Source organism: Cygnus olor, chromosome 3, assembly GCF_009769625.2.
Source record: "Cygnus olor isolate bCygOlo1 chromosome 3, bCygOlo1.pri.v2, whole genome shotgun sequence".
Classification (NCBI taxonomy): domain Eukaryota; kingdom Metazoa; phylum Chordata; class Aves; order Anseriformes; family Anatidae; genus Cygnus; species Cygnus olor.
The window spans coordinates 6,133,997-6,152,650 of record NC_049171.1 but is presented as its reverse complement, the minus strand read 5'-3'; the positions used below and the strand labels follow the sequence as shown (position 1 = coordinate 6,152,650).

The following is an 18,654-nucleotide window of genomic DNA, read 5'->3' as shown; positions in this document are numbered from 1 at the left end:
CTTTGTTTTCGCATTAGCAGTACTGTAGCTGGCAGTATTTTCTTCTTCCAGAGCTGATATATACTCTCCTGTGATATAAACTGTGCAAAGCACTTGCCAATATCCAAACAGTGTTTGCAGTGAGGCTGGAGCTACAGGTAACCTCAGTCAGGGCAACCCACTTGCCATCATTTTCAGGAGCCTTCAATAAAGGGAAATTGCATTGTTGCATGAGATGCTAAAGCAAAACAAGTTTCCAGCAAAATTTATAGCCACGTAGATGATAATATATTATTTATGGATGCATTTCAGAGATACGGTGACTGTACTTACATATTTGGCTGACTTTTATAACTGTAATATATAATTACAGTGCAATGATTCTTTTTGCTACACACAAGTACGCTTAGCCCATGTCCTTGGAAGTTTGCCTGTAGGCCTATGAATAATTATACTATAAATGTTTGGTAATTAATGTACTTAGTCCAAAAATTACATGTAAAAAATTGAAATCAAAGGAGTAATAACACTTAATTCTCTTATAGTTAACCTTCCAGTTATTTGAATGAGTGCTAATTAGATCTAAAAACCATAAGCGCACTTTTACACTAATTATGATGTTGATTATGTTGTAATTACAGTTGCAGCAGCGTAACGAGGTTGTTAACCATTTGAGTGCTTCAGGGAGTGCACGCAACGGCTGTTGATAGGCATTCCCAGAGAGTTTCCCCAAACTGCCGCGGAGATGTTGGCCACTGCTTTCCTGGACCCGTGTCAAGCGCCTGGAGGTCAGGGGAGGGAATCAGAGATTATCGCGACGGCTGGCAGCTGGGAGCACTTTTAGGAAAGCCGACTGTTTGATCATGTCAGAACAGTTCCCGACAGCCCTGTGGGTGCCAGAAGGGAAGGGTAAACCTGTGCCGCAGCCACACGAGGTCAGTTTTGCTCCTGCCATGCCTGGCTCGCCCAGCATGCGAGAGGGAGCTGCTGCGGTCCTGAAATTACGTTTTGTAATTAAAAAGTCATGTATTGGAATTAAAAAGTCCTCCAAAGGGACTTTTTGAGGGCATGAAGGTGGCCGGTCCCTGCCGGCAGTGATGGCAAAGGCAAGGAGGTGCTGCCCGGCCCCTCCGCCCCTGGGTGCTGCCCTTCCCTGTGCCTTTTTGCCCTGTCAGTGCCCCGCGCCCCGTGCCACCTCTCGCTCAGGATTTGTGCCTGGTGACCTCTGAGTCACACCGGGGTGAGGGAAGGGAGCATAGGTGTGCCAGTTAGGAGGCTGAAGCCCTTTAAAGAAGTTTTCTTCCATGCTCCAGCGTGCCATCACACACCAGTCCCCACTCTGCAACCAGGGATGAGTCCAGCAATATTTGGCCCCAAATATTTAATTTTACTTTATTCTCCCAGGCCCTGTAGCTCTTCGTTGTCCTGCTTAACCCCGTTCCCACTATGCAGGGCTTTCCACCTGTGCAGAGCTCTGCCTTCCTGCACGCCCCTTGCACCAACACAGCATCCAGCCCACGGGGTGAAGAAATCAGGCTCCCTTCCCCTCTCCATCCTCAGCAGTAACAACATTAGGATTTCGAACAGCTGAGCAGCAGGACAAAACACCTTCAGAAGAGAAAGAAAACCACCCCCAGTGGTCAAAGCAAGGAGCCCAGCCTGCCGTGGAGCTTCCCTCTGCCCATCTCCCCAGTGCTCCCAGCTGCAGAATAAGGGAGGGAGCGACCGAAACGTGGAAAGCGGGAAGAGCAGAACTGTTTGCTCAGAGACCGATCCTGCTGTAGGTACCAGGAGCTTGTCTCCTCCCCTGTGAGTTAACCCCACCCTCTGTTTTTATGCTCTGGGCTATTTTGGGCAGGCAGCGAGAAGTGCAGCTCTGACAGATGAGGATTCTGTACCAGAGCACAGCAGCACTTGTTGCTCTGAAGAAGTACAGCCCTGCGGCGGGGACCGCTCCTCCGCTGCCTGCAATTTGCCTTTTATTTATTTATCCACCTGCAAACTTGCCTTCACCACCGGTTTCGAGTTTTATTGTTGCGAGTGATGTTTTAAAAGCTTGGCAGAGCTTTTTTTGGAAGGGAAACCCACCCGCTGTGGGGCTGAAACCTCCTTTTGCCACTTAATAGCGGGAGATCAGCTGGTGGCCTTGGGGGTGAAAAATGACAGACTCTGTTCGTGCTAATGGGGAAGGAAAGGACCCTGAAATCGAGCTCTTTGTCAAGGTAAGCTGCTCTGTGAACTGGACACTGGTGTGGCTCTCGGATCACCTCGGCTTCTATTTAATGATTGAACTTTAATTTTCTGGCGCTGAGCAGACGCGGTGCTGTGACAGCCTGTTATCTCCTGCAAACATGTTCATGCTGCTTTCTTCTTCGTGACATTAGAATTAGGTAATGTTGCAGGAGAGCCAGAGTTCCTTGATTTTATTGTTATTGCTCTCCTTGTGAGTTTGTCCTGTTATTCTTAGCCTGCTGCCTGCAACGTGCTGGGTCCCAACTTTGGAGTGCCAGGATTTTTGTTAGGAATCCTGACTTCCTTCTCCATTTTTGGGAATTAAAAGCAAAGAGCTGAGGGGTACCACAGTTCAGTACCTCGGCAGAGGCTGTCAGGTCTGAAGCACTGACAGCTCCGGAAACACAAAGGGTAGAGCTAAGCTGGCAGACTTCTGATTATATTTCCTGGACTCTTGGTTTCTAAAGCCCATTCTGATTTTTTTACAAGGGTGACTAATAAAGAAAACTGATCTAATGATTAAACACAGAAAAACAAGTGCACCCATTATATGGTAGGATTTTAGAGTACTTCAAACTGGGTACATCTGTTGGTCTTGGGCTAGGAAAATCTTTCCACTGAAGCCAGTGGCACAGTTCAGCCCTGTAACACAAACAACCTGAGTAATAGCAAACTTCACGCAAGCTGTCCCACTGGAGAACTCAGATTTTTTGATGTTCAGAGCATGTTTTAAAGCCTCTGCCCATGTCAATCCACCATGCCCATGTAAAACCCAGGTGTTTGGGCTCTCCGAGCCTAAACCGTCGCTGGTTTGGATGGGATCATTATTAATATGTGGGAGTTATATCGGGCCCTTTGCAAACAGAGTACTAAATGATTGGGAAAGCAAATTCCAGCTCCTCCCTTCTGTCAAGCTGAGGGTACATAATTGCTTTGTACTCCCTGATGGATATTTTGGGCTATAAGTTGAAATGTCAGCCACATACCACAACGCATATACATCTTCCAAAAACAGTCATTTCAGGTGTGGCCTTTCTGACCGGGCCAGCACAGAGTTTTTTTCCTTATCAGACAAAGATTTTACAAGAATTCCTGGCTTGTAACTGTCCGGTACATCCCTCGTGAGGACCTTAATGTGTCAAAAAGGACCTGCCTGGGTCTGTACGTCCTGATACCTTTCCTCTGCAAGTTGTTTCTACCGAAGTGAGTTTAATGGAGAGGTTTCTGTGCTAAAAAATAGGTTAGTGAGATTTTCTGGTGCTCTGTCTTCACAAATGTGTTCTGGAATGCAAACCTGTAACTAGCGGTTCGTTTTAGTGCCCACCCTATTTTGCTGAGGCTGATATGGAGGTTTGTGATATACGGTAATTTGACTAGCATCAGCTGTGAAAGTCAAGGCCACTTTTCAGTGTGTGAAGCTCTGGACCCATAAGTGAGTGGCAAAATTTTCACTGTAGTCAGTGGAGCCATGCCATCACCTGAAGATTTATAACTCCTGAAAGAACATTTTTAGCAATGTGACTTCCTGCATAATGCATGTTACAGAACTGTATAGAGACTCACGTAAAACTCATAATTTGCTGAGCTGCAGCAGAAGAATTAATTGGTATCTTCCTGGAGACTTTCCATTTGGGTTGAAAAATTGCAGTTCTTGAAGTTGTGGAAAGGTGCCATTAATTTAATTAAAAGTCTAACAAGTTGAATAGCAAAACACGTAACCAGAGTATTAAAACACACAGCTCAAAAGTTGAAAACTAAGTAAGAAGACCCAAACAAGACAGGAGCTAAAAGCTGAAAAGTAGGAGTGTATAAGAGAAATATGAACAGGTGAACACTTAGCTAGAGCATGAAATTTAAAAGGATAACTGGATAAAGGGATACTGCAGAGGAGGAGGAGGAGGCCCTTGTGCTGTTTTAAGTTTGGGAAGAAGAGCAGAAAGGCGGCAGTTTCCAGGTGAGTATAAGATGCTGGGACGGGTGGCAAATCTAAACATCAAGGACCACCCTCGAGGGAAGTACTAAGATCAGGCAGTGCTGGGGTCAGGGAGCATTTCATCGTTTGCTTTTGCAGAGCTGACATTTACTCGAGGGAAAGAGTTCGGCCATGCACCCTTGAACGAATCCGCAGCCAGAAAACGCAGAGATCAGTGAGACGACGTAAGACAGCGGGTATGGCCTGGAGAAAACTGAATCTTCTGCAAACACAAATAAACCAGAACAGGCTGTTGTTCACCAGCCAGTGAGCCTCTAATAAAAGCAGTTGGTGTCTCAGGTTAAAAAAAGAGGTGTTACACAATTGCTCTATTTCCTTTTTCTATTTAACAAGCGGTAGAGCAGGAGCCGTAGAAAGACAAGCAGAGGGATGACTGTAAACAAGAGAGCCGTGCTGTAACCTAATGCAGGTCAGCTATCTCCCAAGCCATGCAGATAGGCTGGGCACCACCGCGGTGCTTCCGGACACGGGCATTTGAGCTGGGACGGCAGAGGCGGGTTAAGCGGTTATCACACCTATTTGTTATCATCCCCATTGATTTTACACCTTTTTCTGTTTTCCTAACAGTGCCCTAACCTGGATCTGGGAGATGGCTTGCTGTTAAGGAGTGTTCCTTTCTGTTCCTTTCCCCAAATCTGGGCTAGGGCACAGGAATGGGTAGATGGGGCTCCAGGCAGAGCGGGGAGATGCTGCTGGAGCTGAGTCCGCAGGTTGTGTAGGCAGGCCCGTGGCAAACACCGAAACTCTCCAGCAGCAAATCGCTCTCTGAACTTGTTTGACAAGGACTTGGAAGAGGCTGCTGGAAAATAAAAGGCTTGCTATATAGCAGCGAGGGATGCTGGCAGCAGCGGTGTTGGGGAAGTAAGCATCAGGAGGCAGTGCTTGCTCTGTGCTTAGCCCAGCTGGTTGTAACTCAGGTTAATTTTATTTCTTTGTATGCAGGAGAAGCAAAGTGCCTCTGTATAAATGACAGAAGGTATATTTAGCTTTTTTTTGGCAGTCTTGCACCTGAATATAATGACTAAACTGAACTGGTGCTCTTTTGAGAGACGTGCAGCAATACCAACTATTAAATTGCATATGGGAGGAGCACAGAACTTTTATGGTTTCTTTTTGTTTGCTGTGTAACCAGGTGTTTGGATGTATGTTCCTTGCATTTCAGAGTTAGAGTGCTGCTTAATATCTGGAAAGTTAATTTGACAGCAGATTTGTCTTAAGTGTGGAAAACCAAACGTGATGCAAACAAGGCTCAGAAGTGGAACTGTCTGATTGCATTGCTCAGGACGAGCACAGTCTAGAGAGCAAACAAACCACAGAAATTGTCCAAAGTACATTTAATTAAATAAATCTTCCTGTTTTAGAAATATCTATAATAAGATACATAACGATCCATATTTCTGATGATCAAAAGGCAGTAGTGTCATCGTGGCAGTAGGAGGACAAGCAGTGAGCTGGCAGACAGTTATTTCTGCAGCCAGTCATTGCTGTGGCATTGGGGTGGATATTCTGGATACGCTCATCGGACGAGGTTTGCAAGAGCTTTTGCTGAAAAGCTGCAAGGCTTTACTTCACAGAGCCTTCAGCTGCAGTCATGCCCAACACCCGTCTCCTGGAAATGTGGATGTGCTTTGAAAAGCACAGAGGGAGACCTGTTAGAGACCTTGAACTCACTGACTCATCCGTTGACCGGATGCTAATTGAAGGCATAAAGTCATAAACCACGCCAAATGCTCTCAACCTGTCCCACCCATTAGGAGCAGAGAGCGTTGTGCATGACCAGCCATGGCGAAGGTGTCCTTGCAGCGCCTCAGGGTTACGGCAGCAGCCAAGGTAAGGCTCAAGGCCTAACAGCGGTGATATAATTGTAAGAACTCCTCCAGACACTGTTGCTAGAGGCTTATCATAAAGAAAAGAGGTTAGTTTCGGTGTGGCCATGGTCTGCTGGAGGAGCAAGCAGACATGCTGGGAGCCTACGAGCCATTTGTCACCTCCAAACGTTTCATTCTGAGGAGCTTGAGGTGTCTATTAGGAGTATGCTTAAAAGCACTGACAAGATTCAGCCAGGGATGAGCCCTACAGTTTTTAATTATCTCTACCATAGGGTGATTTCAGACTAACCCTGGTCAGGATTTTGGTGAGCTGTTGTAATGGAGCCCTAAAGGAAGATGCAGATAAAAAGGTTACTCTCAGTACAACCAGTCCCCATTATTAAAGCTTTTTGTGTTTTTAAGCTGATAGAGTCATTGAGATAAGAAAACTGGTTTTAGTTTCAAATTTTGGGGCTTCTCAAAGCCAGCAATGGCCTTGCAAACTGGGAGAGAGAGCTTGATGGGTTCCTTTTAACCTATTATAACAATACAAGCTCTGTAATTTATTTGATTCATAGACTGCCCTCTAGAAACATTCTGACGATGACTAGGAATCCCAACCAGATCTGGAAGGCACAAAGTTCATTTCTGTTTCTTAAGACGCCTGGATATTTTACCAGCTGCTGTGAACTCAGCTTTTGTCTTCCATAAAAAAATCATTTCTACCTTTAGCGGAACTTTCCAGGTAAAGAGGAAATAGTAAAGAAAGAAAACTACCAGGAAGAATAGTGATACTGAAACATCTGGTTCAGCCTGTCTGGCAGTCCAAGGAGGACAATAACATATTTTTGGATCCTTGGTCTAGTGACTTGCCAAGCCTTTCATGTTTCAAGAGAGAAGTAGACAACCTACATGGCAGATACACAGATGCATACAGTGCATGCAGTCTCTGACAGCTTTCAGCCATCACCCTGGCAGCAGCCCTGAGCACGGGTGTTATTATAAGGATCCTGCATTTCTTGTCTGTTCTGAGCTGCCCAGCAGATGGTGGGCTTCATAGGCCTTGTCTCCTCCAAACTTTGTTTGGTGAGGGGGTACATGAGCAGCAATCTTCTGTCTTCCAGTGTGCTGGCCTTGTGCACTGCTATCAAGGTTCCCAAGCCATACCAGAGTCCACTGGTAGTCCAGACATAAGCATATGTACTGGGAGGAAAATAATTTTAAAGCTTTATTTGCACTCATATACTCTTGCTTCATGAGCTCCATGCAGATCTCAAGAATTTCATTGCGATTCTGGCTCAGTTCCTTTCTTGCTCAGTTCTTTTCAAATCAGGATTGACCCTGTTGAAGCCCACAGAATTTATATATGTGTAAAATGGGCAAAGACAGTCAGGCCTCCTAAATCTGAATCACACTGTTTGAACAAACAACATAACCCACTGCAGTAACAAGCAGTAACCCACTGCAGCCCCAATTAAGTGGGAGAAATGCTACCTGGGCTGAGACTTGTTTCTCTGGCCTTCCAATTCAGCATTTACCATAAAGTAATCTAAAGAATAGAGTCAAGTGAAAAAATCCACTTTGATAAGATCTAATTTTGCTTTAATTTTGTATTGCTGAAAAACTATAATTCAATAAATTAAGAAATAGACGCTTAGCAACTGTTTTAAAATTGCAAGTTGCATATTTTTCCTTGTGACGAAGAAAAGCAGTACTCTAAAGAAGCTTTAGCCTGAGTTGTGCAGGCCAGAGTCTGTGTGTCTGCGTCTCTGTTTTCTCTCTGAGCATTTGCAGATTTTGTCTTGTGCGAAGAGAAGTGTCTCATTGGTGGGAATACTGGAGACAGACAGTGTACAGTTTAAGCAGGCCAAATGTACAAAAGGACTTGGCAGGGATATAATCACTATCCATGCCACCTTAAACCTAGGCTGGAACACTTTTATGATTGATTGGGAAACTGGATCTCAAGTTAAGAAGGGAATTTCATCTGTGTCTCCTGCCTGCATACATGATCTAATCATTAGCTAAAGGTGACTGACACCCTTACCTGCCTTTTTGCATTTTTTTCCCCCTTATATAAATAGGCATGACTGCTGGCTGTTTATTGAACTTGATGGCATCAATGTATATGTTAGATGTGACCAAAGCATCTGATTAAAATTAAACATTCAGATTTTTGTTGAGTATGCATGGACTTCAATATTTCCTTAAATACCTTTCTAAATTGAACCCGTAATTAGAACAGATAAGACTTTAGAGACATTCAGGATGGGTCATATCCCGTTGCCATAAAATCCAGTGAAGCTTGCACTGCTGAGTTCAGCAGCAGCAGTTAGACCAGCTTGTGTGTCTTTGAGAAATCTCACCTTAAGTATATTTGAGATTTTGTTTAAACTCCATCTTCTATTTTTATTCCTTTTTTTTTTTTTTTTTTTTTTTTTTTTTTTTTTTTTAGCTGCATAGTCAGATCAGGTAAATAGAGTGTTTTAATCCTACCAAAAAGAGCTGGTAATATTCGTAATTGTTGTTGCCTGTACTTAGAAATAGCCATCAGTATGCTTTGGGCGCTCTATGTTTAGCTGCAGATAGCTTGTTTTCCATCTCTGGCAGCTGACTCTCTGGTCTCTGTGGTCTCTCTGGTCTCGTCAGAATCACAGGTTGGTGTGTCACAGTTCAGTGGTGACAGTGAAGCTCCAGTAAGTGTCCCCAGGAAAATTTTATCGGCAATATATGGCTCTGCTGCGGCTATTCCAGAACAGTAAATGTCACAGAGATCGGTTGACAGAGCATCCCAAAAATATACAGGGATCCTTTCCAAGAGAGCCAGTAGGAAGTACGTCTCTGCTCCATAGTTACATGCTAGTATCAGTTCACCTGGCTATGTCAAATATATTTTGATGGAATGCTGCGTGAGGATCATTTAGAATAACAAAATGATCATTACAGTAACTGTATTACTTGTATTACTAGTACTACCTGTATTACTGGTGATTATAAGACATGTAATTCTTCAAAACCTGGCAGATATCAGTAAACCAATCCTAGCTATGAGAGGTATCATAAACACCAGTATTTCCATTTGGCAGCTAAGGGCTCTAGTGGAAGATTTTTCAAATTATTCTTTAATAGAGTTAGACAAGTGCTAATTGGCAGTGAGTTTATGTGTTAGGGTTATAAATGATTAAAAGATGTCAATTACACTATTTTTCTCAGCAAAGTTGTACTCAAAGTCATAGGGAGAATCAGCTGGCATAAGGAAGGTCTTGATTTTGAGCAGGATTCATCCTATATCTTTTTGAACTAGGAAATCAGAGCAGGTGCCTGAAGTGCTGTAGTATGTACTTAGAAAATAGATTCAAGTGGTTCATTTGACACAGTACAGTTTAACATGGATAAAGTCCAAAATAGATCCTCATTCCCTTTCCTTCCTTGCCCCTTGCTTTGCCCGTTTGTACTTTGTATTGCTGACCTGCAATAAAACTCATCTAGGTGTTATAACCATGGTATATATACACATCTGCAGCTGAGTGGCTGAGTGAATTATTTTTTTTTGTAGGTCTAATGAATTTAATCAGCATCATGTTTTCCTGGCATGATGTTTTATTTCATACTTAAAAGCTGAAAATTATTACAGTGCAAAAGTAATTCAAAATGTATTCAGTTGTGTTTTGAAGATCCAAAGTCAGTAATATTATCTAATCATAAACTCACAGAATGGGGTGGGGTTGAAAGAGACCTTAAAGCCCATCCACTTCCACCCCCCTGCCATGGGCAGAGACACCTCCCACTAGACCAGGTTGCCCAAAGTCCCATCCAACCTGGCCTTGAATACTTCCAGGGATGGGGCACCCACAGCTCCTCTGGGCAGCCTGGGCCAGGACCTCACTGCCCACTGATAGAGTGGCCGCAATTGCTGGTATTTTTGAATTTCCGTCCTATGAACAAATCAGTGTTTCAGCTCTTTATCCTAATACAGAGCAACAGCAACAGTTCCCACCAGGTTGAAACTCCTATTTTTATTTTGATCCAGCTCTACTCAAAATGTGAAAAGGTCCTCCCATGCACATTCTGCAACATAAGGTCAGTAATATTGCTAGGTTACCACCCAGATTCTTTTATTTACTCTTTTGCTCTTCTGCCTTCTTCAGTGACCTTGGACAAGTTTTTCAGGCTCTTCTGGTCTCAGTTCCAGCTCTGTAACACACTGATTATAGTCCTCCATCAGATGTGGAGACATTGTGGGAGCAGGGAGTATTCTTTGCTCTTTCTCAGAATGGCATCCTGAATACCACTGAAAATAGAAATGTATGGTGGGATCACCTCTGTGATGTAGAACTGTCTCCAGAGTATGTTGAAAACCTTGATTTCGTGGACATAAAAGAAATCAAACCAAATGGAACTGGATGTCTGTCTGCTTTCAGGCATCATCTGAGACAAAGCTCCCTTCCCATCCACTCCTTCCAGCCCTCCCTTTTTCCTTCTCAGGGTCTTGTATCTTCTGTAGTGACTTCTATTGCAACCTCTCTGTTTTGTCTGCTTGTTCTCACAGGCATTCAGACTCATAAATTTATACCAATAAGTGTCTTAATTTTCATCATTTCAATGTTGGTCCCCTGGGTCTCCTGGTTCAGCTTATACCAGTGAAGTATCGTGCTTCTCCAATTTTCTTCCATGTGCCTGATTGCCAAATGAAGTTGAAATAGCTTCTTTGTGTGTATTTCTGGTAACCATGCATAACACTCAGATAAAGCACTAACTGAGGCATATTTCAAGAGGCTAATAATTAATTAATGCACCTGTGGGACTGTAGGAGTTAAACCTATCCCTGCTATAGCTATTTGAGCAAAAAAAACCCCATAACATTATGGATGAAGTTGCCCAGATAGTGATAGTTTGCTCTTTTAAATCCTCATTCACAATAGTCCCTAATTTTGTGTACAGGGCAGATGACAGAAGACCATGGCATTTACCTGTGCATGCTCGATGCAAAATGTATTAAGAATGGTCAAAACCTATATTCAAGGCTGAAGGTGATTCTCTTTTGTTTTAAATTCTATCACATTTGAATTTCATACACATAAAACTTGCAAGGTTGGTCGAGGGAGGTGATTGTCCCGCTCTACTCTGCGCTGGTCTGGCCTCACCTCGAGTACTGTGTGCAGTTCTGGGCACCACAGTACAAGAAGGACATTAACCTGTTGGAGAGTGTCCAGAGGAGGGCAACGAAGATGGTTAAGGGCCTATGTAAGGCGTATGAGGAGCGGCTGAGGGCACTGGGCCTCTTCAGCCTGGAGAAGAGGAGGCTGAGGGGGGACCTCATCGCTGTCCACAACTTCCTCGCGAAGGGGGGTGGAGAGGCAGGTGACCTATTCACTGTAAACACCAGTGATAGGACCCACGGGAATGGTGTTAAACTGAGGCGGGGGAAGTTTAGGCTGGACATTAGGAAGAAGTTCTTCACCGAGAGGGTGGTCGCACACTGGAACAGGCTCCCCAGGGACGTAGTCACTGCACCAAGCCTGTCTGAATTTAAAAAGCGATTGGACTGTGCACTTAGTCACACGGTCTAAACTTTGGGCAGACCTGTGCAGTGCCAAGAGTTGGGCTAGATGATCTTTATGGGTCCCTTCCAACTTGGGATATTCTATGATTCTATGATAAGGGTTATATATAGGAATAGTCACAATAACAGTAAATTACTTTTTTCCTCTTCTTGCATATGTTGGTTTCCTCTGGAGTAAGAAAAAGTATCATGACTCGATTCTCCATTTGCCAATATTTCATATATTAATATCTGATCATGATACTGGGGATGCAGTTTACGTGCAGAAGGAAGTTTACTTGATTTATGTATTGCTTTAGTTTTCCTTTCTGTTAACCTTGAAGATGCAAAAGCCTATATAAAATGTTCTAGCTTCTGCTGCTAATAGAGACGTCTGAGTACAATGTTGTACTGTTTGGAACAGGGCTAGTTGTCCCCACGGAGTGTGTGCTGTTGCATGCTAGCAGTCGAGTTCAATGTATGATGAGCTAATCCATGGAGGTAGATGCTCCAGCTTGACGACATTTGTCAGCAAAGCTTAACTGTCTAAAATTCAACAGATATATATTTTAGCACACAGAGCTAGCATGTATTACCACACTGGAAAAGATGTAGAGAAGGATAATTTTAAGACTCAAAAAGAACTTAAGAGTGCTGTCCTTAAGGTGATATTTCTCATTCATGTAAAAAAAATAGAAATCACTTGACTGCAGTATTAAATGTATCTGTAGGGGGCTTTTAAATATAGTGGTAACAAGCACAAGTACTATTAACAATTAGTTAAGGTCAGATATAGTGGAATTAGAAATAGGCTTATTAATAACTGTAAAAGTCATTAACCATTGGAATAAGACACCAAAGAAGACCATCTTCTAGCTCAGAGGAAGACTACATATGATGTTAAGAAACGTATATCGTTAGAATCAATACAGGAATAAACATGCCTTAAAATCTGCAAACCAAGTAGTCATTGCTATGGAAGGTATATTGGCAAACCAGAGTAGGGCTTGGTTAAAGCACAGAAGAAAGCTTTGGTATTCTTTGCCACTGAAATGTGGCACAAATTTGGTCGAAGCCACTGTGATAGAAATAGTGTTCGGAGGCCACTTGCATGTCTTAAAGTATCTCTTTGTGTCCTGGGCACAATAGTATGATGGGATTTATTCAGGTGTTGGTTAAATAAGTGTTTGTTTATATTTCTCTGGGTACACAAGGGCCAGCCATCAGAGTCATAGAATCATTCAGGTTGGAAAAGACCTCTAAGACCATCTAGCCCTACCTTTATCCTAGTACTGAAGTCGACCACTAAACCATGCTACTAAGTTCTACATGTACACGTTCCTTGAAGACCTCCTGGGATGGTGACTCAACCACTCCCTGGGCAGCCTGTTACAGTGCTACACAATCCTTTCAGTAAAGAAATTTCAATTTCTTCTAATATCCAACCTAAACCTCACCTGGCACAAAAACCTAAATCTACCCTGGTACAGAAGGGCATTTCAAGGGCCTTCAAAGATGAAACAAAGCAGATGCTGCCTTGGTCAGGCTCTGAACAACCATGCTAGTGTAGGTCAGACCTTGTTGGCTGAAAAGTAGGAAGAGCTAAATTGGGAGCTTCAAGAGCTAAATTCTCTTTCTGGCTGTCCTGGAGCCATTCCCTAAGTCATGCCGTCTCCATGCCCTGGTTTCATTATCTATGAGACATTTACACCAATGTCCATTTTCATCTCTAGCAGCACAGCAGCTTTTCTAGTTAAAATCACGTTCCTCCTTTTCTCTTTACATAGATTAATGACTGTAAAGCTACTCTTGCTTTGTGGTTTAGGTCCTCACAAAAAACTGAATTAATTCTCAGGTTGGGCAGGTACCTCTCTATATTAATTGCCAAGTTTCTCTTCCCCATTGCATTTCAGCACCCAAATAAACACCCTGAGCATTGCCACCCACCACGTCTAGCTATTGTTTTGGGTGCTGGTGCACATCTGTACCTGTGTATTGTCCAAAACGAGTGGAATTTAGAGAAACTGGCCTCTGATGGATCGCTGCTATTGTGGACAGTGTTTTTCTAGATTGTGATTCAATTTGTGTGGGTCAACAGGCACGTTGTGTTACTGCTTTCCTTTTGCTTTTAGCTGCTGAATGAGCAGCTTACTTTAAACAGATACAAATGCATATCAGGGGAGGAAATTATTTTCTTTCACTGCCCTGTGTTTTGTGATGAGCTGTTGTTGCTGATTCGTTGTGCAACTGGAGACCTGTTTGGTTTGTTTGTTTGATCTGTAGTATTTTTTTAAAAGCTGTTCCTGGATGAAGAGGGGTTGAATCACAGAATGTTCTTGCGGGTTGTAGGACCTCACTGAATGGCAGTTTTAGTTGTTTTACTGTGCCCAGTTCTTTCCGTTTTCAGGACAAGACAAAAAGATGCAGTGTTCCTACCTGCTTCCTTACTAAGCCTTCTTTCAGACTTCCTCTAGCACTTTGATCATTTTCATTTTCTCCTCTGTTGACTCGCACGTTCAGTTTCAGATGGATGGTATATTTGCCTTAATTTACTGAGGTGCCTTTTATTGAACTGAGGTGCTCCAACTTTGGGTTTTAGGTTTTGCTTTATTTTCAATGTCAGTAAATCCCACTCCCCAGTTAAGCTCTAGATCCAGCTCTAAATCTGTCTTGTTTGAGGTTCAAAACTATTTACCCTGTTCCAAGATGGATCCAAGAGCCTTTCCTGAGACTGAACGAATGTGAGCTTTTGGACTTCATCTCATTTATAGAACCATAGAATATCCCAGCTGGATGGGACCCACAAGGATCATCAAGACCAACTCCTGGACTTGATGTTCATCATTTAGTTGATCATCAATGCAGCTATGCATTTCTCTGCACACCTCAGAGGTCACACTTCTCACTACTCAATCCATAAAAAAGGCAGTCAAACCTGGATGCAGGAAGACTTGTTTTGGAGTGGGAATTTCATACCTGTCCATCTCAAGGATGAAACCAGCATCCCTATGGCATGTGCCTATGGGGAGACCTCACCCTCTTCCCTGATGAGTAGGATCTAGGCCTGAAGGTCTCAATATCTATTTCAAAAGAGATGATTCTGCAAGAATAATAATAGTAATAAAAAAGTGCTGATTGCACACAGCTACTTGGGTCCAGCCTGTGTGATCCTGGGAAGGATGCGGTCGGGAAGGGGACGTAATCTTGAAATGATGATTTTCTTTTCTAGGGGAAGGAGATGCCTCTTTTCCCTGACCTTGGCTGGCATCCCAGCCCAATTTGCACGTGTCAGCATCTTGCTTCAGTTTGCATGGGCAAAAGTGTTTTTTTCCTAATTAAACCCTGGGCATCTCTTCCACACTGTGCACCAAGGATCTGGGGGAACATTTAAAGAAATAAGACATATCCAGGACTGTTGAAAGTGGTGCAATTAGTAACAGTCATGTTGTGCCTCGCTGTCAGAAAAAGGGGTTTTGTGCTAACTGATGTTTGTCTATTCAGTGGAAATGGGTATTTATAGGATTTCTTTATATTTGGTATTTTCCAAGAACCACCAGTGCACTTGGCATTTCACATTCTCTCTTTTAGAGGGAATTAGAAGCAAACATGAAAAAATGGCTAATTCTTCTGAGCTTATTCAGGTACTTGAGAGATTTGGGTCTTGCTGTACTCAAATATATATAAAAGGATCAGAAATTCTCTCAGCAAATGCTAGTTTCTCAATTATCTCATTAACTTGGATATTCCAATGAGCTTTTTGTGGTAGTTGCTTGGTGTATGTCGTTCAAATGACATTCTGCAAATTGTAGTAATCATGGCAAGCAGCTCTCTGACAGCCTGCAAAATGGAAACCTCTGTGCTCTCTTTCCTGGATTAACCAGGAGCCCAGGATGGAACAAAAAGCTGCCAGGGAAACTTAAATGTTAGCGATCATTTTCCTGTAGAACACACACTAGCATCGAGAAGACACTGAAGATAGAGATAATGGAGAGGAGAAGCTGCTGAGAGAGACTCTAAAGAAAATCATCAAGAAAGTGATTTTTCTATGGAGGAGGAGACTGAGGAAAAGAGATGTTAGTAGGAAGAGTTTGCTGACTGCTTCTGAGTCCCACCATGCATGACTGATCCTCTTGGAGAGAGGTTCTCTTGGAGCATGAGGGGCCTAAGAGAAGGGACTCAGCGATGGTGAGCATAAAAACTGCCAACACTGAGAACAGACATCACGGCCAGGGATACCAGAAGTGGGAGGACAGGAAGGAGTGAAGAGGTGCTAGGGAAATTGCAGTGGCATAAGTGAGATTTTGTACCAAGGGAAGAAAAGGAAGAATTATAAGATTTTAAGAAATAACATTTAATTAAACTTCATTACCTAAGTTTTTCTTTTATGCTGGATAATAGGATAAAATGAAATTAGAGGAAAGTCAGCCTGAGCATCAAGTCAAATTGTGTTTTGAGAAGGCTGTGAAAGAAGTATGCAAGAAGTAGTCAAAGCAGCATTTCAAAATGACCCAAACTGCAGACACAGAAGTTTTAAGAAATCATCCTGCAATGAGATAATAAGAAATGTGATCCTAATTCTGCTCACTGATCCAGCAGATTTTCCCTATTTGCAACAGTCATCATGCATTAGTTTCACACCTCCATAAGATACTTGTAAATAATACTTCCAATAGCTCACACACTTATTCAGACTTTCTCAGCAGTTTTTTGGAAAGCATCTCTGTTATACTCTTGAGTGTTTGATATTGAAAACACAAATTGTTTTGCTTTGAAATGAGTAACATTTGCTGGCTGTTTGGGTCTGTGTCCTTCTTAGGCTTTTGTTTTCATTGCAGGTATTTACATTTACAAACTCAGAACTCGCTCTCTGTTTCTTGTTTAATGAAATATTCAGGGAGCATTGCATTCCCCTCCTCTGTAGATGGCTATCAGAAAAGGCTACCTTGTAGAGTAACAACCCCTTTAATGGCTAAATTTGACTGTATGTAGTGTAAATGACCAGGAGAACAAATACAGCAGTTTGGGAATGTAAGAAAATATTAAAGGTGAAAAAATGTTTCCTAAATACTAAACCCTGTAATGATTTCTCTGTGAGTAGCTGGAAACCAGAAAATTTGTTTATATTGTATTTGTACCCACACAACTTCAAGGTTTGATCCAAATGCTTGCAGCATCATTATTTTACCACTAAGTATTTTACTGAAGATATTGGGAGTTGCATCAGGAAGTCATGCTGAGATGCAAACGCCAAATCAAATTCTAGCTGGAGCCTGCGATGCACTGCTCCTTTGCAAAGAAACTTGATCTGGTTTCAGTGAAAGTCATAACCATTGCTCCCATCTCAGATGAGGTTTGTCTCCTACCCTCTGCAGCACAAGTAACTTCGGAGATGCCACAAGAGGCAGGAGGACCGAGTCCTGCTCACTCAGAATAGCTCTGCAGGGTTCCTGATGGCTCTTCCCTCCCATTCATTCAGAAGTCACCAATGAGCATATTTATATGATGCAAAATAAGGTACAAAATAAGGCCATCGAGGGCAGATTATGGCTGTCACGGCAGTCAGCTGGTTCAGCAGTAGATGCCCTTATCAGAGGCAGCCCTCCATTCAGCCCTGTATTTGCAGGGGCTGCAAGTGCCTCTCTCTTCTAATAGCACAAATAAAGTCCTGGAATTTCAATAAATAATTCAGTCCTGGATCTGATTTCAGGTTCAGCATTAACTTTCAGCACCTGGCTGCTGTTATTATTTGTTAGTCTGATATGCTGCTTAGAGGCATGGAAATTTGGCTGCAATTCATCAGCGTTTGCAGAATGTACTATATGACCAGATTACCATCCCAGGCTCAGAGATTTTTAACAGATATTCAAATTCCAGATGTGCACAGATTTAATTCTTACAAGAACGACTGCAAGCAGGATTCTGGTACTGGAGTGGGAACTGGAGGTCTCTGCACAGAGCTTTCTTTAAAGAAATGACTCCTATATTTGCACCTGATCTCTACCAGAAACATTAATAATTTTACTATAATTTGCATTGCCCATGCCAATTTCTGACAATGACCTAGCTCTCATTTTATTTTCTACAAGCTTTCCTGGGAGAATAAATTTTTTACATCTCTAATCAGCTCTTGGGATATTGAATCATCAATATTTAAAACAATCGTAATTGGTGCTCTACGAATACCTAAAACAGATTCATTCCCAGTTTCTTTCTCCAGAGCCCATAAAACCACTTGTGGTTTTATTCACTTATTAGAAAGGAGCTGGTGAATCTAAAATATGATTCTGCTTTCGCTGAAATCAGTGGATTATCTTTAGTAGGAATATTTTCTATGAATATTGAATATTATGAGAGCAGAATTAGATTGTCTATATTCCATTAATAGCTCTGGAAATGAAAGACCAAAATCAGAATATGGCCCTATAGGCATATGCTTCCAAAATCTATGTCTGCAGCCTGTATGTGCACAGCATGAACAGCCATCCAGTATGAATACATTGCAGGACAAGTTTACTTGTCTTAAGGAAAGGTGTTTTTTTTTTTTTTTTTTTTCCCAAAGTGCTGACATCTTCCTAGGAGATACAGCCTGGTAGCCACAGTAACCAAGCAGTAGCTGATGCTTGGGCATCTCCATTGGCCTTTACTAAAATGGTGACTATTTTCTGAGTACTGCACTGGCCTGATCCTGTGACTAAGATTCCTTCCACCAGTTAATCCCACATACAGCAATGCAACTGTTGGAAAAGATTAAAAAAAAAAAACAAAACATATATAAGTGATGGGGTAAGTTAGTTATCTTTAGGAATATCTTACAGATGGGAAGTCTGTAGTCGACTTCAGTGGGAGCGAGAACTTCACCCTGCAACGCAAACATAGACCACTAGAGGGGATTTTACTACCACTCTATGTCTAGCATATGTCTCCCCCGAAAAACCTTTTAAAACATATGTTCTAGTTCAACCACAAGATGCTGGCTACAAGCTGAGTGAAATCTATGGTTTGTATTATGCAAAAGGTCAGGAAAGATTAATATAATTGTCCCTTCTGGCCATTAAACCTGTGAGTGAAATTCTGGTCCCATCAAAGTCACAGGCAAAATT

The 18,654-nt window shown here is 42.5% G+C and overlaps 1 protein-coding gene across 1 annotated transcript in view; it reads left to right on the top strand.

The window, feature by feature from the left end:
• The first annotated feature begins 1,720 nt into the window (after window positions 1–1,720).
• The window catches only part of CLIC5 (chloride intracellular channel 5), a 53,340-nt gene continuing 36,406 nt past the window's right edge, over window positions 1,721–18,654 (top strand). The window contains 1 exon segment of the mRNA XM_040554279.1: window positions 1,721–2,201. Coding sequence (XP_040410213.1) covers window positions 2,139–2,201 — 63 coding nt within the window. The 5' untranslated portion in view covers window positions 1,721–2,138.